The sequence below is a fragment of the Metarhizium brunneum genome, chromosome 5, assembly GCF_013426205.1.
Source record: "Metarhizium brunneum chromosome 5, complete sequence".
NCBI lineage: Eukaryota > Fungi > Ascomycota > Sordariomycetes > Hypocreales > Clavicipitaceae > Metarhizium > Metarhizium brunneum.
In genome coordinates this window covers 565,627-592,595 of record NC_089426.1, presented here as the reverse complement: position 1 = coordinate 592,595, position 26,969 = coordinate 565,627, and the positions used below count along the sequence as shown (strand labels likewise).

Sequence of the window (26,969 nt, the reverse complement as noted above, 5' to 3'; positions counted from 1 at the left end):
GTCTTCCGCTCTCAGGGCTTCAAGGAAAATTAAGGACCTTTAATATCAAAGCAAAGTATTAGCTGAATACGAACTTTGTTCTAATCCCTATAATGATAGCCCTTGTCACACAAGCCTATCGACGTCGGCCATTTCTGTGAGTAATTTATCACTCACAATCCGTATGGTATTTTCCGGCAACTACCATGGAAAGGAGGAATGAGGAGAGAAACCGGGTTTGGTGAAAGCTCAGGAGACTTGTCATTATGTGAGGGACCACGGGAGTGATTAGCGATGAGGGCACAAGGGCTCGTGATGCAAAGGCAAGTCTGCTATTGCGAGCTAGGCAGAGAGAAATGGGAAGCACGACTTGAACATGCATGTGATGTAGAAAGAACAAGGGTAGCTGGAAGGTGCCCGCCGTGTGCTGTTATGTAGAATGGTAAATAGATGATTGACCGTTTTAGCTATTATTGCCCAGCGAGTCTGCTTATAAAGTGTCTTATATTTTATGGCCTAAACTATTCCGGTAATAATATAATTAAAGCCTTTTACGTTCAGAAATATAACTTGGTATATTAATATAAATAAATATATTTATATATCTTCGAATATATATAAATATATTATAATAGAATATCTAATTTCCAGGTATTAATTAAATAAGGCATTAGTTAATATATCTAGTAATAGCAAAAATAGTGTAAGCCCGCCAAGAAATTCACAAAAAAATTGACACTAGACTTCCTAACTAACCTCCCGAAAACGTAGAGGAGATAGACTAAAAAGTTGGGTCTGGCCGGGGATTGAACCCGGGACCTCTCGCAAGCAATGCATTAGGGTTTTCCCTAAGCGAGAATCATACCACTAGACCACCAGACCGAGTTAAGGACCAAGGAACTTGGATGAGAACACGAAGCCGAAAAGAAGTTTATGAAGTCGTCGCATCTTCCGTTTCTCACGCCGCTAGCTTGGCGCGCTAGAACTGCGTTTCGTTTCGAAACGCCAGGCCAGGCGGTAGTGGAACTCGCACATCAATTGGCACCCAGCTCATGGATGCCATTGCTGAGATGCCTAGCGGATAGCTGGTTAATCGTGCACACAGTCTAATGCTCTATTTCTGTTGCATAAGTATAAATGCTGTGTGGACTTCGAGAACGTTTACGAAGCGACCGATGACTACCTACCAGCACTTGAAAGTGGCAGGGCCCAATTATTTATTGTTCTCTTGCTTGGAGAAGAAAACCTCAATCGCACTGCCAACTACCTTGTCATAGTCCTTTATTGTTGCAATTATGCCAGGTCTCACTGCGTCATGACACCGAGAATAATATTCCCTGTGATATACCGCACAAGGTAAAAGCTGGCTTCTCGCTGCTTAGCACGGCATGCTGGTGTGTGACAAGGCTGATGGCAGCGCATATTCTGCGGACTCTACTCATCCACGTTAGTTTGCATACTTTAATTTCCTCAGTAGCGCAAAAGGGTGGATGATAAACTCTTCTGCTTGTCTCCCCATCACCGCCGGATATTATATAAATATAACAAGGCTTGCAGAGCTACACCAGAGCTTGAAGGCCCTCGATTCAGATGCGCTTGAGTGCTCTTTATCTCGACCTCCAAAAGGTCCTGGGGTGAGCTATTTCAGAAAGATGAGCCCCTGGGGCAGGGTCCCAGAAGAGAAATCAGCTCCAATAATTTGTCTCGCTTTAATAACCCTTTACGTTAAGGCGCGTTGGATGTAATGGCCCCACCGTATCTGAGATACCCGTCGGGTACCTTTTTTACAACTAGCACCAAGGTACCTACGTCGGCAGGTAGGTAGGCCAGCCCTCATTACATTAGATATAGGTGTAATAAATGCAATATAGCTCTTTATACCTCAGGAAACTATTAGAACTTTTCTTATTATATCAGTTCTTAGTGGAATAATGTACCTTTTAATACTAGGCTTCTGATTAGCTAAAATCCCAGCTCACCTTAACACCAGCTGTTCAAGGGATTATAGGTCCCCGGAGCAGACCCAGCCGTTGCGGACTTCCGAAGCCGCATGAGCGTGCCGGGGGCCTCCTTAAGTGGGCCCTGTATGAGTCGTCTCGAGAGCGTTGCGAGGATCGGAAAACCCATTCCATTGAGTCATAAACTGTTTGCTTCAGTAAAGTCGTAGGCTTATTCATAAAATGAGCTTTAATAACCCTCCTGAATCTCTAATACTAGGTAGTTGCCTAAGGCACACATCCAAATTGCGTCCGCGCCTGAGTTCTTTATATAAATACCATTAATTCCCAAACACATCGTACCCTCCGCATAAGTATTTTTGGCTTGCAGCACATAAACAAACAGATCACCATCAAATGCTACAGCAGGCACCATGGCAACAGCTGATAACCCAATCTCACACCACACGAGCCATACGATGGGCAATGGCGCCAGCAGCAGCAATAACGGCGCCCATGGGGACGGCGCGACCTCCTCTGCCAATGGTGAGATTTTACTTTTACTTTTTTTTTTTTTGCATAGGCCTTCTGCTAACCGTCGGCTTGTAGGACGAAATCAGGACGATGTCTTGGATGCCCCCCTAACGACCCCCGTTGCCGACTTGTATAAGTGTAATATGGACGAAACCGAAGCTGATCAGCGCCCTCTGACGGGAATCTCGCATTCCTCTCCCATTTCGTGTAATATCCTGGACTCCAAGGCTGGGACAATAATGAGCAATGCCACTCTCGTGGACTCCTCTGTCAACCTGGCCAGCTTCAGCATTATCGACAGTACTCTGCGCGAGGGCGAGCAGTTCAGTACCGCCCACTTCAACACGGCACAGAAGATCAAAATTGCCCAGGGCCTGGATGATTTTGGAGTGGACTATGTAAGACTCTCACTCAGCCAAGCCATGAGCTCTGAAACGTACTGTGTATATCTAACGCCATGTATTAGATCGAGTTGACGTCGCCCGCTGCTTCTGAACAGTCGAGAGCTGACTGCGAGGCCATCTGCAAGCTGGGTCTACGGGCCAAGGTGAGCCAAGCTTAGACCGGAATATCATCTATCCCATGCCTGACAACAAGTCAGATAGTATGCCACATTCGATGCCACATGGACGACGCACGACTCGCCATTCAGACGGGCGTGGATGGAATGTAGGTTCTCTTCCCTCTAGAAACACACACACCGTGACTAATGGTCCCGACACAGAAACATGTTCATCGGAACCTCTTCCCTGCTCATGAAGCATTCGCACGGAAAGGACATGAGCTACATTGCCGCCAAGGCGCAGGAAATTATCGAATATGTCAAGTCGAACAATGTCGAGATTCGCTTCTCTGGGGAGGACTCGTTCCGCTCGGACTTTTCGGACATCTTGAAGCTGTATTCCCTCGTCGACCGGCTGGGCGTGGACCGCGTAGGCATTGCCGACACTGTGGGTGGTGCCACGCCCATGGAAGTGTACGATAAAATCGACGCCCTGAGAAAGGTTGTCGGCTGCGACATCGAGACGCACTTCCACAATGACACGGGGTGTGCCATCGCGAATGCCTTGGTTGCTCTCGAGGCTGGCGCTACCCATATCGACACTACGGTGCTTGGTATCGGCGAACGAAACGGCATCACGCCTCTCGGCGGTCTTATGGCCTGTGTGGTTCCTACTGATCGCAATTTCATCTCGAGCAAGTACAGGCTTGAGAAGCTGGACTACCTGGAAGAATTGGTTGCCCAGATTGTCGGGGTGGAAATCCCCTTCAACAATGTTACGTGGTCTCTGAAGAATAAGGACTGAACGAGACTGGGACGCTGGTAGTAATCGAAAAGCCAGTAACATGGTTTATTCAGATTATTAGCTCACGGAGCAGTCCTTGCGGTGCGATTGTGCATCAGATAGTCATTACTGGAAAAATCATGCCTACATGACCCCCTTTGAGCCTGAATTATTTTGAGTGAATTGCCAACACGTATTGTGTACGTAGGGGGCTCACACGAACCTTGACGGATAAAGACTCATTCGTATAACTTGTCTTTGTAACTTATTGCTTACCACCCTCTGGGTCATCAGTTGCGCATCCTCCTGTGCACTACCTATCCACTGCCCGCTTAGACACGTTCTGCCTCCGTAAATTTCTGCGGCTCAAATGGCAGGATACATGCAACAAGGGCAATAAGCCCGTACATTCCCACTAGAACCCAAATTGGAACCCCGGACGTCAAGTCCCCAAATGTTTCAATAAAAGGAGATGACAACGAGGCAATCCGCCCCAATCCCAGAGCCAAGCCAGCCCCGGTGCCTCGATTCGCAGTTGGCGTCACCTCCAAAGTATATCTATTTTGGTCATCGTTTATCAATCCAGCAGCAGTTACAGGCGAGGAGAAAAGAGAGGCGGTTGACCCACGCATAGAGGATGCCGCAAAAGGCGCTTTGCCAGAAACTAATCATGCTCGAGAAGGCGATATTGGCAGCCTCGGTGCGAACAGCGGTAAAGCCGCCACAAAACGCGGCCGCGCAAAGAGCCGTCAATGCCATGGAGCGGCGGCGACCAAGAAATGGCACATTGACAAGATACGTTGCGAAGATGGGGCCGAAGATGCCGACTGTTGCTGAGATGACGTAGTCGCGATACGTCTGAGCAATGCTGCCGTTTCCAAAATTGGTGCCGTTGTGCTGGAGATAGGCTGGGAGGTACAGCACGAAAACGGGATAACTGCCATCACGATATTAGCTTTCATGAGACCTGCTGCGGCAACCAAACCCAAAGGGAGAGGGCCTAGAGTAAAAGTTGACCTACGCTACGCCAATGCAGATCCACAAGAATATAATGGTTACAGTAGAGTAACTCTGCATCTTGTTTATAAACAATCCCTTCACGTGCAGAGAGCTGAAGAGCGTGCACTTCTTGCCACGGGCTGGAAGATGGACGACTGGTTCGAAATCACCAGCCGTGATGGTTGTGGCACGTTTATTGACATGGGCCATCCGTGACAGTGAAGTCATGGCGTCGTCGAAACGGCCCTGCGAGATGAGCCATTTGGGCGACTCTTCCATCTTGAGGAGGAAGATGCGAACCGAGGCCATGATGAACGAAAGCGCTCCAATGGCAATGTACTGGTACCGCCAACCCATGTTTTGAGAGCTGTGACAAGTTTCCGGGGTGCTATCCTGAGGACAGGAGAAGTTTACAGTAAGTGGCCATACTGCACAGGGCCGCTGTTAGTACAGAAGCCGTCAAGTTGAACAAGATGGTCATGTTGGGCCAAATCTTACTGATTAGACAGCCGACAACACCGCCCAGACTCCACCAAAGTGGGATTGCAGCTAGAATATAGTCCTTGGATTTGGGAAGCGCCTCGATGAAAACAGTGAGATCAATGGCAACTGTAAAAGTCAGCACAATCCTCTCTTGACGAGTCTGGTAATTATGCAGTTGTAGCTGGTTCAAGACGAAACTCACAGTTTCCACCTCCACCTCCTGCCTGCAGCCCTACAAAGACGGCCAGTACAGCGAAATTGGGGGACGCAGCACAGTCAAGGGTCCAAATCGACACAAATATAAGTGAAACTTGCCAAACCAGCCTGCGGCCAATAATGTCCACGGAGAAGCCGCACAGAATGGAACCCAGCAGCGCGCCTACGTAGACGGCGCAAATAATCATGGCGGGATACTTGACGTGCCATTGCTTGACAACTTGAGGCTGCGTCAAGGCCAAGGAGACGATGATTAACTATTTCCCCAAATCAAGTCAGTCGACAGGACGCAGCTAGGAGATTGAAAGGGACGGGAGTTTGTCACCTGATCCATGACGAAACCAAAACCACACGTCATAAAGAGCTGCCATTGGTATCTGCCGAATCCAATTTGCTCAATGGCATGGTTTGTTGTGGCTATATTCCTTGCTTCTACGGCCTGCCGTGCGGCCGAAGGAGACTTGTACGCTTCCCGAGGTGTCTGAACCACAACAACCGCATTGTCCTTTTCTGTCTCCAGTCTGACTCCATTAGAGAACGACTTTGGCGGAGAAGGCTGAACGGATGCACAATCCGTGAGCGAGCTGGATTTGTCAATCGACATCTGGGGTATAGAAATGGTGTGTATGTCAGAGTATGTGGGCATATGTGATATGCCTCCGGGCTTGTCAACAGCATATACAGAATGGAAAGGATGTCAGGAGAGGGGTAATCATGGCGGAACGGGGATTATATCAAGGTGATTCGAGATGAAGATATGCAGCAAAAGCTCAGCCAACACAACGACACATCATGTTGGCATGTCTCAGCCTTCATGCTTCCTGTTGTTGTCTACAACGGCAAACTCCGCATTGGTGACAATTGGCGCGCAGCCCATCACAACTCGGGCGGAAGAGCGGTAGAAAGAGGGTGTAGTGAAGAGGGACGCTTTTGGCAAGGGACGGAGAGCTTAACAGAGACTGAAACCCTACAGCCACCAGTGCCCGAAATGCCGGACGGCGCAAGATGACGAGTCAATCCAGGGTGGGCCGTTCGTTCATGGCTTCAACAAACGCCACTCAACCCGTATAGCTTGGCTCGATTGGAGCGTTCAATGGTTCACAGACATTTATATATGGCAGTGATGAACGGTTGGTTACATCAAGCTCGAGTAAAAAGGGGGCTTTGCTTACGCTGCAGAATACGGGTAAGCAATAAATTCTTTTCAGATGAAGGTAAGTAGTCCCCATGCGCATGTCTTAGGTGCGTCTGACAAGGTCAACCTGTTGGGCACATATAAAGGAGGAATTCAATTACCACCCCCAAAGCCGCTAGAGGAGCTGGAGGCACATCGTTCTGGGGACGAGAAGAGATAATTCCTTGAGTTTATGCGGAAGATGCTCCGGAACAGCGGAGTAGCGCGGACGAGCTGTTGTGTGACGATTGGCTACAAGAGAATAAATAAGTGACATAACGTTGCCGAAGCGTATTCGGAAAGGCTACCTTTATTGATAGAGGACGTCATAGTATATATGCGTCTAGGTTATATAAATACGGATTTTGCCCTCATTAACATGATGGACTCGATTTCGACCAACTGCGCATAGAAGAGGGGCGAAGAATATGGAAAAAAAGAAAAGCAGGCTCGTTTCGACTTACACCATCTTGGCCAGCTTTGGCGAGCAAAGCAGCAGGATACCCCGGCCCAGCTTCTCCGTGAGGAGCACATGCATCCACCGTTTCCCGTAGCGCTTACTGTTGTGGAAGCGCGCCCGGAGAGTCTTGCGCTGCGACTCGTCCAGCGACTTGGTAAAAGGGTCGAGGTGCGAGACTGCCCACCAGACCTTCGTGTTCAAAATCATGGTTATGTCAAGTCTGACGGGTCGCGCAAACTGGCTGGGGGGACACGGCAGTTGAGAGCATGGACGCACTTGGCCAAACTACCGTGGCAAAGTCGACAATGAACAATACCATGACACCAGACTATAAAGAAGACTACCTCATTCTCGTACGGCATAGTTCAGTTGAGTAAAAGCAACTCAATTCATTCACAAATCTCGCACTAGCTACATGGACACTGCGCAATATTTCGCTCACTCCTCCGCCTGCAGCGTGTTCAATACGGCTTCCTGCCCCGGAGTCTCAACATGGTTTTTCACGTAGTCGTCGTGCGTGAACTTGTGCGGGTGCGGCTTCTTCTTTTCCGCCATGATCTGCAGTCCGGAGACCATGGTGCCCGTACGTCCATGGCCGAAGCCGCACCAGACCAACGTGCCATTACGGTGCTTCTCCCATTCCGTGTTGCCCTTTTTGAGCTGTTCCGGCGTGGGCGCGTGATGGTCCTCCACCTTGAGCGGCGTGTACGCAATGCCCGCCGTCCGCAGCGTCTCGGTGATGGTGGCGTCGTCGGCAGGCCAGTTGACACCGATGACATGTTTGATGTTCTGCTTGTGCAAAAAGGCAATGGATTCGGGGTCCAAGCGCTGGTCGGTATCACGCGATTTGTAGTGTGGAGCTGAGGAGCGGAAGAGGCGATCGGTAGGGAGCAGATGTAGCTTGACTTGCTCAAAGCGGTAGAATCCTGCTTCATCAGCCATACTGAGAGAAGTTTCCTTGTGTGTTTAATGTTGTGTGAAATGTGTCAATTTGAGTACGAGTTCTCAGCATGGACAAGTGTCCAGGACTGATCCCCTCAGAGCAGTCAAGGCTCCAACAAGGTCACGGGCTCCACAATAACAAGGACCTCTGGTAACTTTAGTAGCAGCCTAAATCCTGTGAGTAAACATGTAACTTTTTGTAGCTTTAAGATGATGGCTACTTAAATTATAGGGTAAATTCTAGGAAACCTAAACATCTGTAATATGTGGGTCTCTTATTGGCAAGAGCCTGGCCAGTGTCCGACAGGCGCTTCTGGGCGCAAAGATTAAACATTGATCTTTTTCTGTAACTTACCAGCACCAACCATAACAGTTTGTTTACTAAATGCCTGCTTTAGACAGAAAGTTCCGTTTTGCACCACTACCGGAGCGAATGTGCCGGATTCGCTGATATGGGAAGCGTACATCAAGCTCCTAGAAACCAAGGTCTATAAATCATGTGGAATGGTCGTTCACCTAGACTAGGACAACCCAACACCTCCCCCAGGAAACGGCGCACAAGACCAGGAAAAGTACCTTGTGTACGTGAAAAAGACTCTCGTTCGAGCTGGCAAGCCAGATCCTGGCACCTTGGATCAGTTTCTCAAAGACAAACTCGACATGAGACTGAATGTACGTGCTCTCAAGTGGCAACAATGTTGTGACTCCAAAATGCGACTAACATGTGCGCAGAAAAAAGAATTGAATCTTATTCCCGACACTCTCAAGATGCTTTTGAGCTCCTATATTTACCAGTCCATCCCTGGCAGAACCAACCCCCTCTAACAACGTGTGATTGATTCAACCCTTAGGCCAGATGATTCCCGCGCGAATTGAACTGGGCGGGCGTCTTTACTTTAGCCAAGAGTCACACGCATTCTCCGATTCAACGTCATTGGAAAAGGCCCGGTCACTCAAGGTCGCCGCCAGTCTCTCCTTCTCCTCACCCTACGTCCAGGCGTCTGTCAGCGCAACTCATGCCGCGGACCAGGAGCACAGTCAGACGAAGGACATTAGTGGTCTCAATAACCAGATGGCGTGGAAGGCTACCGGAGGTGACACGCGTTTAGCCAATAAGTATTGCTCCCCCGTTTGTTGATGATGCCCCTGGTGTCTTGGTCTAATTTCTCGATTGAATAGTCCCCCTGCCTGGTGCAGCACAGTGGGAAGCCACTTGAATTGGCGAATCATTCATGTAAGTTGTCGTCTCCGGGCGCCTCAAAAGTCGACTATTTGGCTAAATGGGTCATGTACAGCGAAGCGAGTTCCGATCTCTATTTGACATTATCAGGGCCACCGGACTATGCAGGGAACTGATGCAGGCCATTGACAAACTCGCGCCTCATATGGAGAGCCCGGAAGTTGAATAATAGCTTTGAATATAAAGGTTTCCTTATTTTTCTGTTATTCCAGTGTTTAATCATTAAGAATATTGGAACTCTCCGGATAAATCTCTTGTTTCGAGCAAACTGGCAGTTCCTTGATGCGCATGCCTGCGGGCCGCGCAGGAGGATTTGATTGGGCTAGAACTCCTCGGTCATGGCGCTCATTGAAACATACACATCAATGTTGAGCAGAGTAAGTCGTCTATCAAAGCTGTATCGTTGAGTTGTAGCAGGTACAAGCAGGGTAGGCAACAAGTCACCAATAGGGTATCATCTGCAGCAAACAAGATGGGAGACGAAAAAAAAAAGATTGACTCTATAATAAAAAACACAATCGCGGACTCCCTGGTCAGTAGCCATCACGTCTAAACCATGTATGCCGGATAAACTGTGTCAAGCCATACACTCTCCCAAATTGCAGGATACACCCGGAATCAACAGGAAAATAACCACGCGCCGAGTAAGTGCTGCTTTACTGAAAAATGTCATTCTGAGCACCAGGTGCCCAACCCATACCCTGGTTATACCCCGGAGAAGCGCCATTAGGAACCTTGACATTGTTTCCTTCTGCTTCTATAGAACTGGTCAGATGTCTATGGAGTTGGTCACGTTGTGAGGAGGTACTTACGGTTCCAAGCAACCATTTGCTTGGCGCCCTTGACGCACTTGGACCGGTCGTGTTGACAGTAGACGGGCGCCTTGGCGGGAGCCAGTTTGCGATTGGAGTTTGATCCAGTAACGTGGCATCGGTAGTTGGCCATGTACATGTTGGGCTGGCCGCCTACGCGAGACTGTTCAATATGCCGCCGACTGACGCTCGAACCGTGAAACACTTACATCCTGTGGGAACCCAAAGCCATGCGCAGTAGCAGCCCCCAGCCGGACAGGCAGGAAGGTCTTTGGGAACCTTGTACGTAGCAATACGCTTCCAGGGAGTGCTTTGAAACAGTTAATCGACAGTGTTCAACTACTGCGAAAATGGCATTCAATCTTACTGCTCGAGGACAGAAAACACGACCAAGTTCTCCATGGTGACCTTGCTTAGATCCGACTCGTAGGAGATGGCCCAGGCGGTACCGGCAGCCATGGTCTGGTTATTCGTGTGGAGAGCACCGTCATCTTGGATGCAATCGGGTGGACTTCCAGGGCCTCGCCAATCTTCTGGGTGTTCCTTGCCATCGGGCCATGCAGTGGCAAACTTGCCGTCGAAAGATAGGCTCGTCTGCGCCTGGTTGTGGGCGAGTTCGACGGTGAACTGGCCGCCTGCAGGGAGGGCAACCGAGGCACCGTTCTTGGGAGGATTGTTCAAGCAACCGCTCTTTCGTTGCATCCACCAGTCGTTCTTGGACAGCATCCAAAGAGGATTGACGGGGTCATTAGCATTAGGGTTGTAGTTGTTTGGATCAGGGCCGCCCTTGATGAATGTGGTTAGATGCTGTCTGGCCAAGATATGGTCTCGCCCCGATATGACTGACCTCGCAGTACATGCCCTTAACAAAGGCGGCCGTGTGGGCAGAAGCACCTGTCGCCAGGAGAAGGATGGTAGGAAGTGAGCAGAGCATTCTGAATAATGAGTTGCAAGCGAAGAACTTGTGGTATGTGCTCAATGATTGGCTACTCCGAGGTACAGTCGACAAAGGCAGCAGCTAGACTTATATACTTGGCGCTTACGGCTGGCATCCTCAGGGCACTAGTTTCCGGACTTATTTCTCCGTCTTCTTGTCTGGTCATGAGGTTACACCCCATGCATGTAATCCTTAGTGTCGCCACCAGGATGGCGGATTGACCGACTCTATGGCCGCCAACGCCAGCATACTTTGTGCTTGGATGAATAAAGCATAGATAAAGTGTGCCTGGAGCGGAAAAACTACCATTTCTACATGCTCTTGCGTTATTGACTCGCTTGGAGGTGCCCCAAATGAATAATACCGCATTGGATGAACTATGAGAACATTTCTTTGGTCACCGTGTCAACAGCGTCGCCGATCATTCTGCAAAACGTATTTGCGGATCGTTTATCAAATAGCCGTTCAAACTCCAGTCCTAGCCTGTCACCGGATAAAGTCCCAAATATCTCCCCAATTGCTTTCATTCCATTGTCTGCCAGTAGAACAATACGGAGGCCATCATGTCTCGCACGGAACCTCTGAACGCAGCCCTTTGACCGTACACTTCATGGAAGAATATTTGTCCCGTCGGCTAGACCAGCGAATTAAGTCTCGCCACTGAACTACCATGTTACCTGTTGGGTTGCAGAATTTCTATAGTCGGGCCGACCCGCTTACCAATGGAACATCTTATTGGTGGCATTTCTTTTTCACGCCGTTTTAAAGTATAACGATGCTATTTAGTGCTCTCTAACCACTCAAATTTCTCGGCACACATGGCCTAAGAGCTACCGTATTTAGAATGGCAGTTGGATCCGATCCGATCCCTGTGGCTGGTGTGCGAGGTTTAATGTTCTATTGGGGAAGATTTTATGAGGTGGCTACATATGTAGTGATACGACTGGATTGCCTTGGGCCAAGAGACAAAGTTTAACGCGTGGGTATCAATAACCTACAAGGAATAACCCCCTCCAGACGTTGCAGTCAGGAAGAACAAGCAAGGGAAAAAGCTGTTGTAGCGCAGTCATTGCAAGTTTCTTGTAAAGTTCTGTGAGGTTGCGATGTGATAGAAAATGAATAGTATACGCAACATATATTATAAGTTTTGATTTACTTAGGAAGAAAATATAAAATGCCTATTAGAAAAGAGAGTAGGAAAGAGATATTGCGCATTATTGTTCGGATATAAAGCCTGACAAGCATATTGGCCTCGGTGTCTTTTGGCAACAGTTATCTTTAACTAGACTAGTTTCTGATAAAAAGAGAAATGGTTTATTACGTGCAATCAATAATTGCCACTCTAGTTGTCACTCTCTGCATATTCGCATGGCAACTTGAACTCGGCTGGACCTTCAGGCTCCTCCTGTCTCCCAGCAGGTGTCAAGTCAAGCCAAGAAATAGTATCAGTAAGCTCATTGAGACAGAAATAGGAAGAATAGGCATGATACACATGGCCGTGATGAAGCTTAAAAACGCTCAAATCAGGCCGCTATCCACTCGTGCAATACCCCGGCCCAGAAGCTTCAAGCTCCTCCTTTTTTTTAAAACCATACTCGACGGGGGCGCCGTTTTCGTCCAATGTGACGTGGCAGTCGTAGCTCAAATCACTGCCAGCCAATATGCAGAAGAAACATATGAAACATAATTCACATAGGCCACACAGAGACCTGCGGACTACAGGCATTAAGGTGTCATCTCGCATATTACGCCGTTACTTTCAATATACAGTAAGTCTAGTATTAAGTAAATTTGGGTACCTTTGACCATTTTCTATTAACAGAACTATCCAAAGCTGAATTGCATCTTATCTATTACAGGGCCAACTAGACAACCACATCATGGCTTCTTCTAACGGGACAGTCTGGCCATCTTTCCTTGATTCGTTTTCGCAAGAGATATGACCATCTGGGCCATCTGGGCGCAGTTTTCTTACTGAGTATCTTGCGGGCCTGGGAATAATTGATATTAATGCGCAAGGACTGCTGAATCGTCTTCCTCCGTTCACAAACGCTAGAGGTATTTGGGACATCGTCTATTACTATCATCTGCGCTAGCTAATACGTTGACAGCAAGGCATCACTGTTATCGGTCTAAGTAGATGCAGTGCTACTCGGTTACACCTTGGACTAGAATGGCACCGCGCTGCGGTATATGCTTAACAATCAGTTAAATCCAGTGTGCCTAGAAGACACAAAGTTCTACGGAGCTGGTGAGGGATCTGCCCAGCATTCAAGGTTCCCAAATCGTATAACCGATAAGGCATATCGAGCAAGATTTGTAGAAAATGACAGGCCGGAAACACGTTCCCATGCCCGAAACCAACGAACCTTGAAATATCCATGACGAACTTATCCCTCGCACAGGCCGAGGAGTTCGCCGCTCTATATATAAATTTGAAAACAGTCAATACGCCCCTAGTCTTCGAAACCAATGATAGCACCGGCCGACAGATAAAAGGTCGGACCAGTTTGCAGACGTGGTATGTAGAAATAAGCGCAGGCCTTATTCTTTTTAAGTATAACATAATAAATAGACTGGGAGGCAGAGTGTTCTACACGAGTGATTTGCCAGTTACGGTACTTTACCTATACAGTCCTATTAACCAGTCAATCGTCTAATACAGTTTAAAGTACTAGACCCAGAGCCGGAATATTTAAAACAAAAAGGAGCAAATAAATAAACAGCATGAATAATAGTTTCTTTGCGTATTTGGAGAGAGCGGGATTTTATTTATCCTTTATCCTACCCGGTATAGTAGTTGAGATTTGCAGAACAGCCACGAGAGTTTAGAGAGTACTTTCCCTGAACACTTTATCCCGATCCACAGCAGTTATTGGTCGGCTCATTTGCGGCTGTTCCTCAAGGACTGCCAAAATGTATAGTGTGAAAGCTCTTTGACGTCGGAAGGAAGCTGATCAATCAGATTGCCCTGTCTTCCATAGACTTTTGGTCAGGCGGTGCTGATATTCCTCAATTGCATCTGCAGGGCGACTGATCGATGAGGGGAACGGATAATAGCTATGAGTTAGGATGAAACAAACCTAAAAATCAATTAGATATAATTATATTTAATAATATATGGGCAACTCACCAGTTGACCGAGGTACCAACTGTCAGCCTTTAATGGCCGGGATATTGCCTTCTCACCAGTGACAAACTCTGGAGAGCGCGCCTTGCCAGATGGGAAGATATTAGCAACATTGAAGATAGAGCTTGCCATTCACAGGGCGGAATAAATGACTACAATCACGGATTCTTCTACTGCCTGGCCTAAACCCTACGTCCTCAGGTTCATAAACCCGTTGAGGGAGATGTTGTGGAGTTGGCGATCCATCCGTTCGTTTGATTTCATGCTCTACGCACAGCTTAGCCAGGAGCTGGTTGATCTGAGCAGTGTCGGGCTTGGCGAGGGCCACATCACGTTGCATGTGTCAGGGTGAAGATTTATAGCGCTTAGTTATGACCTTGGCGTTTGATCGGTTACTAACCTCCATGTACTACACCAATACGGTGTGATTCTGCCATGCCGCAAATAATCTGTCGAATGCAAGTCTGTCTTTTCTCTAAGCTAAGGCAGATTAGGGGTTTAAACTTTTTTAACTTTTAAGAATGCCGCTCCAGGCACGATCCTATAGTTCGGTATTCGATTACATCAAAGGAGATATCCTAGAACTCAGGCTTATCGCCGAGATAGTAACCAATTTTCACGTAATCTGTCATCAAAACTATCTACGGGCTGAAGTAGTTTGTCTGCAAGCATCGCCACATATCTAGTTCCGCAATATCGCCACGAGGCAGAAGCTTACTCGTTGAAATCTCACTATTGTCCTGTCAGCAACCCATAAGATCCAATAATCAGGCTCCTCTTACTTTGTGTGAGCATCGCGAGTAAGCCAGCTCCAGTTACCAAGCCTCTATAGAATTTTATAGCCATAAAAACATTATTTCCATACATAACCCGATAAATATATTTATCCCACCGCTTAAGTAAATATTTATCTCGCCAAAACGGACCGCTATGCGTGAACTATTTGTACGACGCATAGAGTCCTCGATTCAATGGAGCCTGCATAGTCGCCAAGGTGGTATTATAACAACCTATTCAAAATGAATTGACAGGGGGAAAACTCGTTGAGCGTGTACGCTTCATGCGTCGCGCCGTTGAGCCGGAGTTGGGTTTCGCCGATACTGAGGAGGCCGACTCTACGCGGCGTAGGCTGCATATTTACCACACAGTTACAGGTAACGTAAACAAAATAATTATACCTTATTACACGGAGGTCACGTTATAATGAATGCACGGGCCGGCCCTCGAACCTGGCAATCGCTACACGAGGGCTCGTGACCTGGTTCAGGCCTTGAGAAGACCGAGAACCTTTAATGCTAAAGCGAATTATCAGTTAAATACGATTTGTTCCAAGCCCTCATGACGAAGCCTTTGTCACAGTAGTAGCATACCAGATAGGGTTGGTACAACGACGAGCCGACTGGTGATCTTGACTCACATTACCAGTAACCATGTCCTCTAGACGAATAGGCCAAGTATTAAAGAGTGGACTCTAGTGAGATTCGGTCAGTAGGCTCTAGGTTTCTACCCATAAGATTGCACCCTAACGCCAAACTGATCGGTGCCAGATGAGCAGGATATTTGGGTTTTCCGATCACTGTGCTTCTCATAACAACCATGTCACACAAGATGATTCTGAGCCGTTTTGTTGATCCTTCCATTGCCAATCTCCAAGAAATAATCCCTCCCTTTGTTTCTTGACTTCGACAATCTCGGCAAATGGTGTTCATTGACGCCCAGTGCACATGGTGCACACTACCCCATGCAATTTTGTACATGGGGAAATTGTGGCGTACTCAGATTCTTTGTGAGAGCATATTCGCCGCCCCCATCTCCCTCTATGATCGATTGACTAATCTCGGAAGTGAATACGAACCGCTCAAGACTCGATAGGTTTTGGCATTATGAAGCAGGGTGCAGATATTTGTGACTGAGCGGCGGGCTCTGGCTGTGCAGCATTCTCGTTGCTGGACATTGCAATGGGGGCTCTGCTGAGGGAGGTCTGCCCGGCTCTGCCATGTTACGATGTCCCCTTGTTTCCTGTGCCATGTGCCATTCTCACTTTTTGACACTATCCCTTGGTGTTATTGATTAACCGAACTCAAGAAAACCTCAACCCTCGAAAGAGGCTTTCAATCACCGACATTTGAACGGTTTCTATTTGCAGGGGTTTTTGCGTTTGTCCAAAATCTTTGAGCTCTCCTTCCCGATCAACAGTAACAATTCCTTGTGAAGAATTTTGATTTGGAGGACAAGTGCTAGACTAGATTGTGGCGTTGCGATCCATTCCTGTACGAACAGTCTTTCTCCGCGCACGTCGTTCTATTGGTTCCACAACATGTCACGATTAACGACGGTCAGCAAGATGGCTTTACGTCCGACTGGTCACGATAACGGAGGCGTGAAGCTGAAAAGGCAGGTTGTGCCTCCACCTGGCTGCGACGGTCACTTTTATTCAAAGCACTTGAGGCCATTCTGGATCCATGCGTCTCCATCGGCCCATCGGGTCAATACATATCAATTGATGTATCGGTGCGGTTCCTCGGTGCGGCTGGACGCCAAGACGCCAACATGGGCTTGCATCACACATGCACTGCTGCCTAACAAACGTCACGGATGGTTATGCAAGGTCATGGAGTTATTTATATTGTACTAGTAGTCGTATGCTCATTCCATGACCAGCTTCCTTCATATGTCCTTTCGTCCTGCATTTGCTTGTCCAGTCCAAATCTGCCGGTGGTCAGCTGAAGCTCGACTTCGTGTACGCCTTGCATTGACCGACCAAAGCCGCCCCCCGAAAAAGGCATCAAGTTGTTCAGGCACCTGGACAGGTTGAGGCGTTCCAGTATTGCCCGCAGCACACCTTATTGCACCACCCCCAACAGTTTTTTATGGCACAGGTCGGCGTGTCGCAAATCTTCATGCAGCCTGCCCAGTCGGTGTATCGCTTGTCGAGTTCCTCGATGGGGCTGGCGAGCGCGAGCCCGGTAAAGGCAGCCACGGCAACAAGTGTAAACTTCATGTTTACTGTGAGAGGATGTGAAAAGTGGTGGTAAAAGATGCTGAGTAGACTAGACTTGATGGATGAAGCTGGATTGTTTGTTTGGAGAGGCAGGCAGAGCGGTATTTATGCTTCCTGCGAGATACGTGTAGCCATGCTCTTCTCCCTTATTTGGGCTTTGAGTCTTGTGATCAAGCCACTGCAGAAACGCAACGGAGTGAATTATAGGTCTCTATGGTATACTATTTTGAATGCAACCCAACTCTTTCTTACGTGCAGATATATATTGGATAGCTGAGCCCATTCCAGTTGCACACAGAACTCGCCACCAATCAGCAGCCTCTCGCCTCTGGAAACACGCCACTCTCGCCTTGTCAAGGACGAATCGAGACCGAAAGTTGACCGTTTCCATTATGGCGAGAATGCATACCACCCAACTGTTGCTCGCTTACCTGACCTGACTGGAGAACTGCTCTTGCCCACTCAAGTCATCCCATATCCCATGACTAACCTTGACCCTAACCTTAACTCCCAACGCCGACATAACCTGGCCCCAGCCAGTTGCTTCAAAAATCATGTATCCGCTATAACTCTACTGTAACTCTACTATAATTCCACATGTCCACGACAACTCCGCTGACTAGACCTAATATCTTTGTGGCAATGGTCATCAGGACAGGTCAACTGGTAGGCGAGCAACGGTCGGGTCATCTACACTCCATGTCTCCATGCCAAGTCGTTTTTATTGCCGGCTATTACTCCGAACTCTCCCCACTCTCCCCTGTAGACATTTCCATTCACCCCACCAGATCACTCGGTACGGATACAACCTGGCTGGTGGAGGAAAAGTTGATAGGCCACCACGCGGTTTTCGTTGGATTCTATCGTTGGTACATTCGGAGGCTTGGAAGAACTTTGGACATGTCATATTCCATTGCAATCAGGGTCCCGATGGCAAGTCTACGCATTCCCCCCTGAGAGCACTCCAAGAAAGAGTCAATACCGTTCAAAGGTTGTCTCTGGGTGGCCGGGAGGCGCCCATTGACCCCGGTCACGACTCACGACAAGCGCTCAGCCCCTCTGGACGTTTGGGCCACAATGCATGGCCAAGTGGGCGGGTGACTTTTAGCCTCATTAGAATTATACCGTATTTATGCCACATTTTCCTGGGTGCTGGCGGCAACACGTGAGTGTTAGGCCATGCCAAGACACCCAGAAGAAATACGTACCGCCGGTATGGTATCGTGGGGGGTTAGGGTTGGAGATGACAACATTGAACTCGAACCCCAACTCCTTCGTCCTACTGGACACGCAGAGCTGACAGCGGGTGGCTTGCTCTGCGGCTGCACGGCTCCAAGGTGCTATCCCATGTTCCGAGTGCCGAGTGTCTGGCCCTTGGTCGTGTGATTGATCAAAGATCCAACGCACTGGCCCGACGTGGGCTTGATTCAAAGTCCTCACTTATACAGCCCCCAAACGTTGAGCCCTTGGCACCAACTGCCGTGACTATGGAGGGACTTGATCCGTGCCATTGAGGTGTGTCTGGCCATGGCAGTTTCCCGGCCGAATTCTGCGACTCATGGCTGCGGGTGAGAGAAGGACATTTTCCAACAAGGGATTACGAGGGCCGACTCAAAGACATTATACGGAGATATGGATGGGATGACAAGATTTGTGGCTTTGAAATGTCGCAAATCCTCCACCGAGGCCTCTTCACGCATCAGTCGGATAGCCGTATGTTTCTCTTTTCTTTTGCGCCAGTCCCCATCTGCCCAACAGCCGATCGACACCACAAGTTCCGATTGTGTGCGTTGCCGGCAGCCACGAAAATGCCCTGGCCATCGACGCAATAACAATGGCAAGACGGTGCCACAACTCCCCGCAATGGCTGCGAGCATGAAATGACGGGCCGGCAAAAGACTGCGCGCCCCTTGGCGTCCGACGTGATCAATCAATCTGTATATGTACTCCGTACACAAGTGGCCATGAGCCTGTAGCACCCATCTTCTGACACGGCTCTTCAACAACAAACATCCCGTTTAGGATAAAAATACGCATGGAAGATCAGTTCCAAATGGTCAAGACATGGAGGGGCTACATTCTGGTATCTAGCTGCCTCCTGCCTTCGTCCAGTGCCGAGAGAGCGAGGATATATCCCGACTACTTGGACAACAACCACGCGCACACGGCCCGCGATGCAACACCAGTCGCACAGAATCAAGTCGCACAAGAGGGCAACCCGCAGCTGCCGACGCCGAATCCATATCACCGCTACATTACACAAGTACCTTCTGCCAGAGACTTGCGATACGAAAAGAGCCTTCTCGGCACACCTGGCGAATGTCGTTTCGCTGCGACAAGGTATTTCAAAGGAAAACAATTTACATGTACATCAAGACTGACGCTTCTTGTAGTGAGCGCTTCGTGGAACCTGACAGGATGAGCCAGTCTATACCGACGAGACATGACGAGGCTGTCCACTCGCCAGACTCACTCCAACAGGCGGTGCCGTCATGGAAACGAAGCAGTCGAGATTGGGAGCACGGCAGCCGAACTAGTTCGGGGGAGTCGACGTCGAGCGCCAGCCCTGCGCCCTTTCCCAAGACCACCCAGCCTGCCCCGGCTACTCCTTTGAGCAGGAGAGACTGTTGCACAAGGCAGAACCGGTCGGGGCCGGTCCCGGCGCCTCCTTCGGCATCCATCTCGAGTCTTTCTGGGACCCCGCGCCTTGAAGTCCGACCTAAGCAAAGGCTGTCTAATGGCAGTATAGAGGATGCAGGGTGCTCTTGAGTCGTAGCCAGGTCAGACAGCATGCTTGATGCGCGATGAAGGATTTTATGAGAAAACGAGCTTGGTATTGTGGAAACGGGGTCCGGGGCAGGGGTTTCTTTTAGCTTGCTGTGCCAAGTGTCTACAACAAACAGCCTTGAGACGGATGCAGAATAGGTGATGTAGCCCATGAATACGTGAAGTCAGGCAGGAAAGTGGCCCAATCTACGAAATTAGTCCAACGGCTATGCGCAAGACAGTTAACGATTTATGCAACGAGATATAGTACCTTATGGTCAACATTTCAGTGGAATATATACGGAAATTGGGAATTTATTCCGTTTAATTCCGGACCTGGAATAAGTGTCAATCAGGTCCAACTTGCATCTATTAATCTACGAGTCTGACCGGTGTGGCAGTATTTCACATACATATGAGATTCGACCCATGTTGTAGCAACATGGTAATGCTACCATATTCATGGGCCGAGCATAAATCAGATTACTGTGTTGGTAAAGAGAACCTTCGCAACGTTCTTTCCCCTTTTCTGTTGCTCAGCCCAAGCTCTGACGAATCAAGGACGAACGATGCGAGAGAGTGTCGATAACAGGCCTTGATATGAAGTGTAGGAGGTTGCAGTCACGCTCGTTTCTTATTCCTAATGTCCAAGGTCGAATATCCGTTCCCTCTGCAACTCCCAATTTGCTGACAACATCAAAGTGCTCCATGTAGCCAAAACAAAATATCCGTATACGAGCTCGACTTTAATATCTGTAAGGACGGCATATACATCTTAAATCCATCATTCATCGCCAGTTATTTCGCCCCTCGTCCACTGCCATTCAGCTCCCCTACATCGTGTCTCCATTGCTCCCGTATCTCCTCCAACAAGCCAGGCGTTGCACACACGTCAGTCGCCGTCCCAGCCATAGCCTTGGCAACCCTCATGGCCCTCGCAAACGCCCCCCTAGTCCCAGACGCCTTCTCAAAGTCCGGAGTGTGCGGCGGTCCCGCCCTGGCACCAGGAGGAATAGCAAAGCTGACATTCATGCTCGGCAGAGCATAACTCAAATTTCCCTGGTCCGTACTCGCCTTGACCCACGTAAACTGCCCTCGCGGCGGCAGCGGCGGATCGGGCATATCGGGCATGGCCTCCCAGTACTTTCTGTACGACGCCGCAAGCACGCGGTTGGGAAAGTGGTCCTTGTAGCCTGGCACAACCTCCATCTCGACCCTCGCCCCCGTAGCTTCAGCCCCGGCGCGGAAACAGGCCTCGACTTTCCTCTGCAGCTCCTGCAGCCGGGATGCGCTGGCGGCACGGAGCACAGCAACGCCAGCGGCGTGCTCGTGGATGACGTTGGGCTTGTTCCCGCCGTTTGTGATTTGCAGACCTATCACGTCGTCGGGCCTCGTCTGCTGACGCAGGACCGATATAGCATTATAGGCGACTATGAGGGCGTCAAGCGCGTTGATGCCCAGCCACGGGCTGTTGGCGGCATGGGATGCGCGGCCGTAGTAGGCCACGTTGAGGTGTGTGAAGGCGGTTGTTCGGACCATGGGGCTGTTGTTCAGGATTCCGGGGTGCGAGATGAGTGAGACGTCGACGTCTGCGTAGGCGCCTGCCTCAAGGCATTTGATCTTGCCGCCGGCGCCGCCTTCTTCGGCCGGCGTGCCGATAATGATGACCTTGCCGGGGAGGTGGTGACGGCGCAGCATGCTGGCCGTGGCGAGACCGGCGGCTAGGGACACCATGGCGATGAGATTGTGCCCGCATGCGTGGCCCAGGTTTGGAAGCGCGTCTACGAGGAGGAATCAGTATCTGCGGGTGGCCTGCTTGAGATGGATAAAGTGTCATACCCATCTCTGCGTTGAACGAGACAACTGGGCCGGGCCGGCCGCTATCATAAGCGGCCACCCATGCCGTTTCCAACCCATATGCTGAGCGAGTGACGCGCCAGCCTTCTTGGGACTGCATGAAACTGGCCAATGCATCATGAGCCTTGTACTCCTTGTAGGCGAGCTCAGGGTTGTCGTGTAGGAAGCTGTTTAGGGACCACAGAGAAGGCTCCAAGCCACGGATGAAGTGGTCGATATCGGGTAGGTACTCGCATGTGGTTTCGGACCACCCTACCTCGTCGCCGGGTCTGGGTACAAGGACGAATCCGTCTTCCATGGCTATGATTTACCCGAGGCTTGGATTTGAAGCTGGCTACTTTACCTCATGACAATGCTGCCGTTGGAACTTGAGAGGCCAAAAGGGTGCGGAAACGTGATTGCTCAATCCCGAGCTGAGTCAGCAGGACTCTCCCAGGCCCAGAGTCGTACCTTCCAGATGTCAACTCATCGGCAGGAAAGAGTGATTTTTCTCTCCCCTGTTCACTATCCCGAGGTGCTTTTTGCTTCCAAACAGAAACTCGTGTCGACCTGAGGATTGGTAGCCCGTCTGATGCACAGCGAGAGAGCACGGAACAATGTCCAACAAGCACAATGTGGCGACTACGTTAAACTACTGGGACGACCCTGGTGATGGCTCCAAGCCGACGCCCATCTTCATCGGCAAGGGCAGAATCAGCAACAAACGGCCGCACAAGGCATGGGACTTTGTGGTGACGGACATCAGCGGCGACGAGGACCAGTACACGCTCGACGGCCACGGATTCCAGTATTGCCGGCACCAGAGCCGCGAGGAGGCCTTCACCGACGAGCAGCAGATCCGAAGCAGCTACTACGCAGAGTGCGAGCAGCTCGTCAAAGCCACGACGGGGGCGCGGCTTGTCCACATCTTCAACCACAAGGTGCGGCGCGGCCCAACGCAGTGGCACCACCTGGGCCTGCACAACCTGGCCAACCGCGGGCCCGTCACCAGAACGCACGTCGACCAGTCGTACCATGGCGCCGAGCGGCGGTTGCGCTGGGAGTTCCCCGCCGAGGCCGACGAGATGCTCACGCGGCGCTACCAGATCATCAACGTCTGGAGGCCCATCCAGCCCATCCTCAAGGACCCCATTGCCGTCGCCGACGCCGCCTCCGTGCCCGACGCCGATCTTGTCGGGGCCGAGATGACCGAGGACGACTTTGTCGGCGAGTCGTGGGTCGTCCGCCACAACCCAGGCCACCGCTGGTTTTACAAGCACGGCATGACGCCCGAGGACGTGCTGCTCATCAAGTGCTTCGACTCAGACACGGCCGTGGCCCGCCGGGCGCTGCACTCGGCGTTTGAGGACGCGGCGTACCGGGCCTGCGAGTCTCGGCAGAGCATCGAGGTCAGATGCCTGGTTTGCTACTGACATTGGCGACCTACCTAGGTAGGCAGCCAAGGGTGCCGGTCGATAGTAGTGTGAGGGGGAATGCTACGCTCACATGCGTGCTTCGTATTCACTTTCTGTGTTCATGCGCCGTGCGGGTCTGCGGAAGCGGGGTTGAAATGGCGATATCTTGCGCATTCGGAACGTGGTACGCAATGCACGAGTACGCCGCGGGTATCGACCGAGGAACGGGGTAGTAGTACCATCACTTCCAAGTTCTGGAGAGCCAAGACGATTGGCGACTGCCTCCCCGGGTACCTACCTCTAAGTAGGTATATATAATGCTGACGTCCTCTTGACCGGCCCTCCCGTCCATGTCCCAGTCCATCCACTCCCACCCGCCCGTCGACGTGATTATCCCGTCAAGTGCCTCGGATTATAAAAATCAGCATCATGGCTCCCGCCCTTGACCCCCCGCAGACCATTGACTGGATGGGCAAAAAGGTGCCCGTGTGGTCCATGCAGACCATCAACTACGGGCTCCTGCTCTCCCAGGACCCCAGCGAGATCGACAAGGTGGTCAACGCCTGCTTGGAGGAAGGATACTTTTACCTCGACCTCCAGGGCATCGACGGCCGCCGAATGCTCGCCGACCACCAGGAGACGCTCAAGCTGATGAAGCGCTTCTTCGCCGCGCCCCTCGAGGCCAAGAACGAGTTTGGCCTCATCTCCTCGCATCTGGGGTGTGTTGTTTCCCTCTGCTTCCCTCTGCCCTGCCGCGGGATAGACTGGGACAATCAATGACGCATGATTCTGACCAATCCCCCCCCCAACGCAGCTACGAGCCCGTGGGCAGCCGCACCGGCGTCGGAGCCGGCACCAAGGACGGCTATGAGATGCTCAAGGTGTCGCGGGACGAGATCCAGCGCGACAGCCCCAAGATCCCGGCGCCCGTCAAGAACAGCGGCGACCTGCAGATCCTCGAAAACGCCATTGGCAGCTGCAACACCGTCACCAAGGTGATCCTGTCGGCGCTGTCGACCGGCCTGCACCTCACCGGTGCCGGGCGCTTCGAGAACTCGCACCGCAACGAGCGGCCGTCGACCACAACTGTGCGTATGCTCTCTTCTGCTTGTCATGTGTACATGTATGGCCGTTGAATAAACACCCCCCGCTTACGCCGTCGCCGTGCCTAGCTGTCCATGATGCACTACCTCCCCTCCGACCTCGCCGGCGAGAACCGCATCGGGCACCAGAAGCACACCGACATCAGCACCCTCACCCTCCTCTTCAGCGAGCAGTGGGGTCTGCAGATTCGCCCTCCTGGTGCCTGCGGCGCGCGAGAGATGGGCTTCGTGGCGCCCAAGCCCGGCTGCGCCTTTGTCCACGTCGGCGACTCGCTGCGCTTTGCGAGCGGCATGAAGTTCCAGAGCTGCATCCACCGCGTCGTGCCGTTCGATCCCAGCGAGCACCGATACTCGATTGCCTATTTCCTGCGCGCCGAGGACGATACCATGTTTGTCGACTCGGAGGGCCGCGCCATCACCGCGGGGCAGTGGCACGACGAGAAGTTCAAGGCCTTTACCGACCCGGAGCTGTGGCAGGCCATGGCGCCCAAGTCGATGATTTTGGGGGGCATGAAGGAGGACGGGGAGGATGAGCCCGTTGCTGCGAGGGTGGCCGACGCGAGAGCCCAGGCTGCCGTGTCGGCTAAAGCTTAAGTTGAGCATGGTTCTATGTGTGCGTGACTGATGCTGGACCGCGACTTGTGATGAAAGACGTAGTTAATAAGAGCACAAAGACACTCTTTTATGAGAAAGCAACTCTGCCACATGATAGGACAGAAAACGGGCCAATTATTCCCTACTTCTATTGCCGAATCACTAATCACCCACCTCGAGGTCAGCTCAATCCAACACACCTGACCATTCAGCTCGTAGGGCGCGCATGACGTGGCGCTGACATATCCGGATGTTGGATGAATTAATAAGAATTAAGGGTAACCGCTCATCCCGCAACAAGCCACGTTTTTGACAGCCACCACTCCTTCAGCTATGCGGCAAAACTCAACCACCACTAACCGCTGGTGTGTGAATTGACTCACTCGGCTAGATGAGTGATCTGATCACTCATCGCTCCCGAGTGCTCTAGATTCGAGACAAATTGCCTCTCCGCGGCTGCCGCTTCCAATGCGGAATGTTATTGCCTCACAGCGCCGCCAGCTATATAAACAAAGCAACGTATCCGGCTCCCAGAACTTTCCAACACAATGTGAACCAGACCCAAGTAGTTTCTATCCCAGCCGTCTCCAAAAGAGCCATATCCGCCGACCAAAATGGCACCACTCGTCTTCGTCATTGGCGGCACTGGCGCCCAAGGCATCCCCGTCATCCAAGGGCTCGTCCAGGACGGCGCATACGCAGTCCGCTTCTTGACCCGCGACGCCAACTCCCCACGATCCAAGCATCTCCTCACCCTAGGAAACGTATCAGCCCTCGAGGGCACATTCACCGACGAAGACGCGCTGCGCAGGGGGTTCCGCGGCGCGCGCTACGCCTTCGTCAACATTGACGGCTTCAACGCCGGCGAAAAGACGGAAATGTTCTGGTCCATGCGCGCCTACGAGCTAGCGCTCGAGGAGGGCGTCGAGTTCTTCGTCTACGCCAACCTCGACTACGTCTACAAGAAGAGCGGGTTCGACGCCAGCTTCCGGACGGGCCACTACGACGCCAAGGGCCGCGTGGCCGAATGGATCCTCCTGCAGAACAGGGACCGGGCCGTTTCGGAGAGGATGCGGGCGGCCGTCTTCACCACGGGCCCGTACATGGCTATGGTGCTTGCCGCCGGGACGCCCATGGCGCCGAGGGTCGAGGACGGCGTGGTCACCTGGCGGGTGCCGCTGGGGGAGGGCGCCGTGGCGCACGTCGATCTTGACGATTGCGGGTACTATGTCCGCTGGCTGTTGGATCATCAGGAGAGGGCGGACGGGATGGATCTCCAGGTTGCTATTGACTTGGTGGACTATGGGGATTTGGCGCGGGCGTTTGAGAGGGTCACGGGGCGGAAGGCGAGATATGTAGATACTAGCTTGGATGAGTATTGGACGAGCGGGCCGATGGGCACGGGGGGAAGGCCGGCTGGGTATAATGCCGACCCGGGGGATCCGGCGACAATGAGCCTGCGCGCAAACTTTACTGGGTTCTGGAATATGTGGAAGTACTCTGGTAGGAATAGGGGCGTTGTGCGGCGCGACTTTGGGCTGCTTGATGAGATTCATCCGGGGAGAGTGAGGACGGCGGAGGAGTGGTTCCGGCGGGAGGAGGAGAAGAGTAAGAGGTTGGGGACGCCGTCGCTGTGGGAGCGGGCGAATAATCTCAGGCCGGTGTTGAAGGGTCTGGAGGACGGGCGGAAAGGTCGTCTGTAGATGTGCCGGGGACTGGACTGGGACAAGTTGAGATGATCTGCGGGTTTGCTCAGAGTTTGGGGAGCAGGGCGGAATGGGCTGCAGCATCTGTTATGGAGGAAAGTGATGTCTCTACTTTCTCTGTTTATGAGCTATTTAGATGAGGGTGTAATAATGATGTTCGTGTGTACATTTGAAACGGAGGTATAAAAGCAGAGTACTGGTAACTGTAGTAAACCTTTGCAATTAAAACCCATATTCCCGGTTGCCAAAATTACATGCCTTCGCACTATTGACAATCTAGAAGAGGGCCTCTGCACAAAGCTGGGTAGGCGCAGTATCCTACGACCCGTAGAACTATGTAATACAAGCACTGGGGAGTTATATTTTTAAAAGCTTGGAGGCGTCGGTATTGATAGACTGGAGGCCGTGATATTGGTTCC

The 26,969-nt window shown here is 51.1% G+C and overlaps 11 protein-coding genes and 1 non-coding gene across 12 annotated transcripts; 6 read left to right on the top strand and 6 right to left on the bottom strand.

The window, feature by feature from the left end:
- Nucleotides 1-770: 770 nt before the first annotated feature.
- On the bottom strand, nucleotides 771-861 carry G6M90_tRNA00000092. Its single transcript has one exon. It is a non-coding gene; the product is annotated as a tRNA-Pro (tRNA).
- A 1,489-nt stretch (nucleotides 862-2,350) lies between these two features.
- Nucleotides 2,351-3,757, top strand: lys1_3 (Homocitrate synthase; the record flags this gene model as incomplete). The annotated part of the gene is made up of 5 exons (XM_014688000.1): nucleotides 2,351-2,462; nucleotides 2,526-2,848; nucleotides 2,917-2,997; nucleotides 3,052-3,119; nucleotides 3,175-3,757. 5 exons carry the CDS (start codon nucleotides 2,351-2,353, stop codon nucleotides 3,755-3,757), a joined length of 1,167 nt encoding a protein of 388 aa, XP_014543486.1.
- Nucleotides 3,758-4,303: 546 nt separating this feature from the next.
- hxnZ (Major facilitator-type transporter hxnZ) lies at nucleotides 4,304-6,038 on the bottom strand (the record flags this gene model as incomplete). Its single annotated transcript, XM_066131204.1, has 5 exons — nucleotides 4,304-4,673; nucleotides 4,758-5,163; nucleotides 5,234-5,344; nucleotides 5,421-5,691; nucleotides 5,760-6,038. The coding sequence occupies 5 exons, from the start codon at nucleotides 6,036-6,038 to the stop codon at nucleotides 4,304-4,306; spliced, it is 1,437 nt and encodes a 478-aa protein (XP_065987427.1).
- Nucleotides 6,039-7,068: 1,030 nt separating this feature from the next.
- aurF_5 (Aurovertin biosynthesis cluster transcription factor aurF) lies at nucleotides 7,069-7,275 on the bottom strand (the record flags this gene model as incomplete). The annotated part of the gene is made up of 1 exon (XM_066131203.1): nucleotides 7,069-7,275. One exon carries the CDS (start codon nucleotides 7,273-7,275, stop codon nucleotides 7,069-7,071), a length of 207 nt encoding a protein of 68 aa, XP_065987262.1.
- A 231-nt stretch (nucleotides 7,276-7,506) lies between these two features.
- On the bottom strand, nucleotides 7,507-8,010 carry G6M90_00g082560 (uncharacterized protein; the record flags this gene model as incomplete). Its single annotated transcript, XM_014687998.1, has 1 exon — nucleotides 7,507-8,010. One exon carries the CDS (start codon nucleotides 8,008-8,010, stop codon nucleotides 7,507-7,509), a length of 504 nt encoding a protein of 167 aa, XP_014543484.1.
- A 452-nt stretch (nucleotides 8,011-8,462) lies between these two features.
- Nucleotides 8,463-9,419, top strand: G6M90_00g082550 (uncharacterized protein; the record flags this gene model as incomplete). Its single annotated transcript, XM_066131202.1, has 5 exons — nucleotides 8,463-8,471; nucleotides 8,536-8,682; nucleotides 8,867-9,126; nucleotides 9,190-9,244; nucleotides 9,306-9,419. The coding sequence occupies 5 exons, from the start codon at nucleotides 8,463-8,465 to the stop codon at nucleotides 9,417-9,419; spliced, it is 585 nt and encodes a 194-aa protein (XP_065987287.1).
- Nucleotides 9,420-9,906: 487 nt separating this feature from the next.
- G6M90_00g082540 (uncharacterized protein) lies at nucleotides 9,907-10,996 on the bottom strand (the record flags this gene model as incomplete). Its single annotated transcript, XM_014687997.1, has 5 exons — nucleotides 9,907-10,007; nucleotides 10,063-10,215; nucleotides 10,272-10,372; nucleotides 10,430-10,848; nucleotides 10,910-10,996. 5 exons carry the CDS (start codon nucleotides 10,994-10,996, stop codon nucleotides 9,907-9,909), a joined length of 861 nt encoding a protein of 286 aa, XP_014543483.1.
- Nucleotides 10,997-19,165: 8,169 nt separating this feature from the next.
- Nucleotides 19,166-19,899, top strand: G6M90_00g082530 (uncharacterized protein; the record flags this gene model as incomplete). The annotated part of the gene is made up of 2 exons (XM_014687996.1): nucleotides 19,166-19,470; nucleotides 19,524-19,899. The coding sequence occupies 2 exons, from the start codon at nucleotides 19,166-19,168 to the stop codon at nucleotides 19,897-19,899; spliced, it is 681 nt and encodes a 226-aa protein (XP_014543482.1).
- Nucleotides 19,900-20,694: 795 nt separating this feature from the next.
- Pm20d2_1 (Peptidase M20 domain-containing protein 2) lies at nucleotides 20,695-22,051 on the bottom strand (the record flags this gene model as incomplete). The annotated part of the gene is made up of 2 exons (XM_014687995.1): nucleotides 20,695-21,677; nucleotides 21,736-22,051. The coding sequence occupies 2 exons, from the start codon at nucleotides 22,049-22,051 to the stop codon at nucleotides 20,695-20,697; spliced, it is 1,299 nt and encodes a 432-aa protein (XP_014543481.1).
- A 298-nt stretch (nucleotides 22,052-22,349) lies between these two features.
- asaB_1 (Hydroxylase/desaturase asaB) lies at nucleotides 22,350-23,165 on the top strand (the record flags this gene model as incomplete). Its single annotated transcript, XM_014687994.1, has 1 exon — nucleotides 22,350-23,165. The coding sequence occupies one exon, from the start codon at nucleotides 22,350-22,352 to the stop codon at nucleotides 23,163-23,165; it is 816 nt and encodes a 271-aa protein (XP_014543480.1).
- A 411-nt stretch (nucleotides 23,166-23,576) lies between these two features.
- Nucleotides 23,577-24,844, top strand: vrtI_2 (Oxidoreductase vrtI; the record flags this gene model as incomplete). The annotated part of the gene is made up of 3 exons (XM_014687993.1): nucleotides 23,577-23,866; nucleotides 23,962-24,235; nucleotides 24,320-24,844. 3 exons carry the CDS (start codon nucleotides 23,577-23,579, stop codon nucleotides 24,842-24,844), a joined length of 1,089 nt encoding a protein of 362 aa, XP_014543479.1.
- Nucleotides 24,845-25,458: 614 nt separating this feature from the next.
- On the top strand, nucleotides 25,459-26,547 carry himF_2 (NmrA-like family domain-containing oxidoreductase himF; the record flags this gene model as incomplete). Its single annotated transcript, XM_014687992.1, has 1 exon — nucleotides 25,459-26,547. The coding sequence occupies one exon, from the start codon at nucleotides 25,459-25,461 to the stop codon at nucleotides 26,545-26,547; it is 1,089 nt and encodes a 362-aa protein (XP_014543478.1).
- Nucleotides 26,548-26,969: the final 422 nt, after the last annotated feature.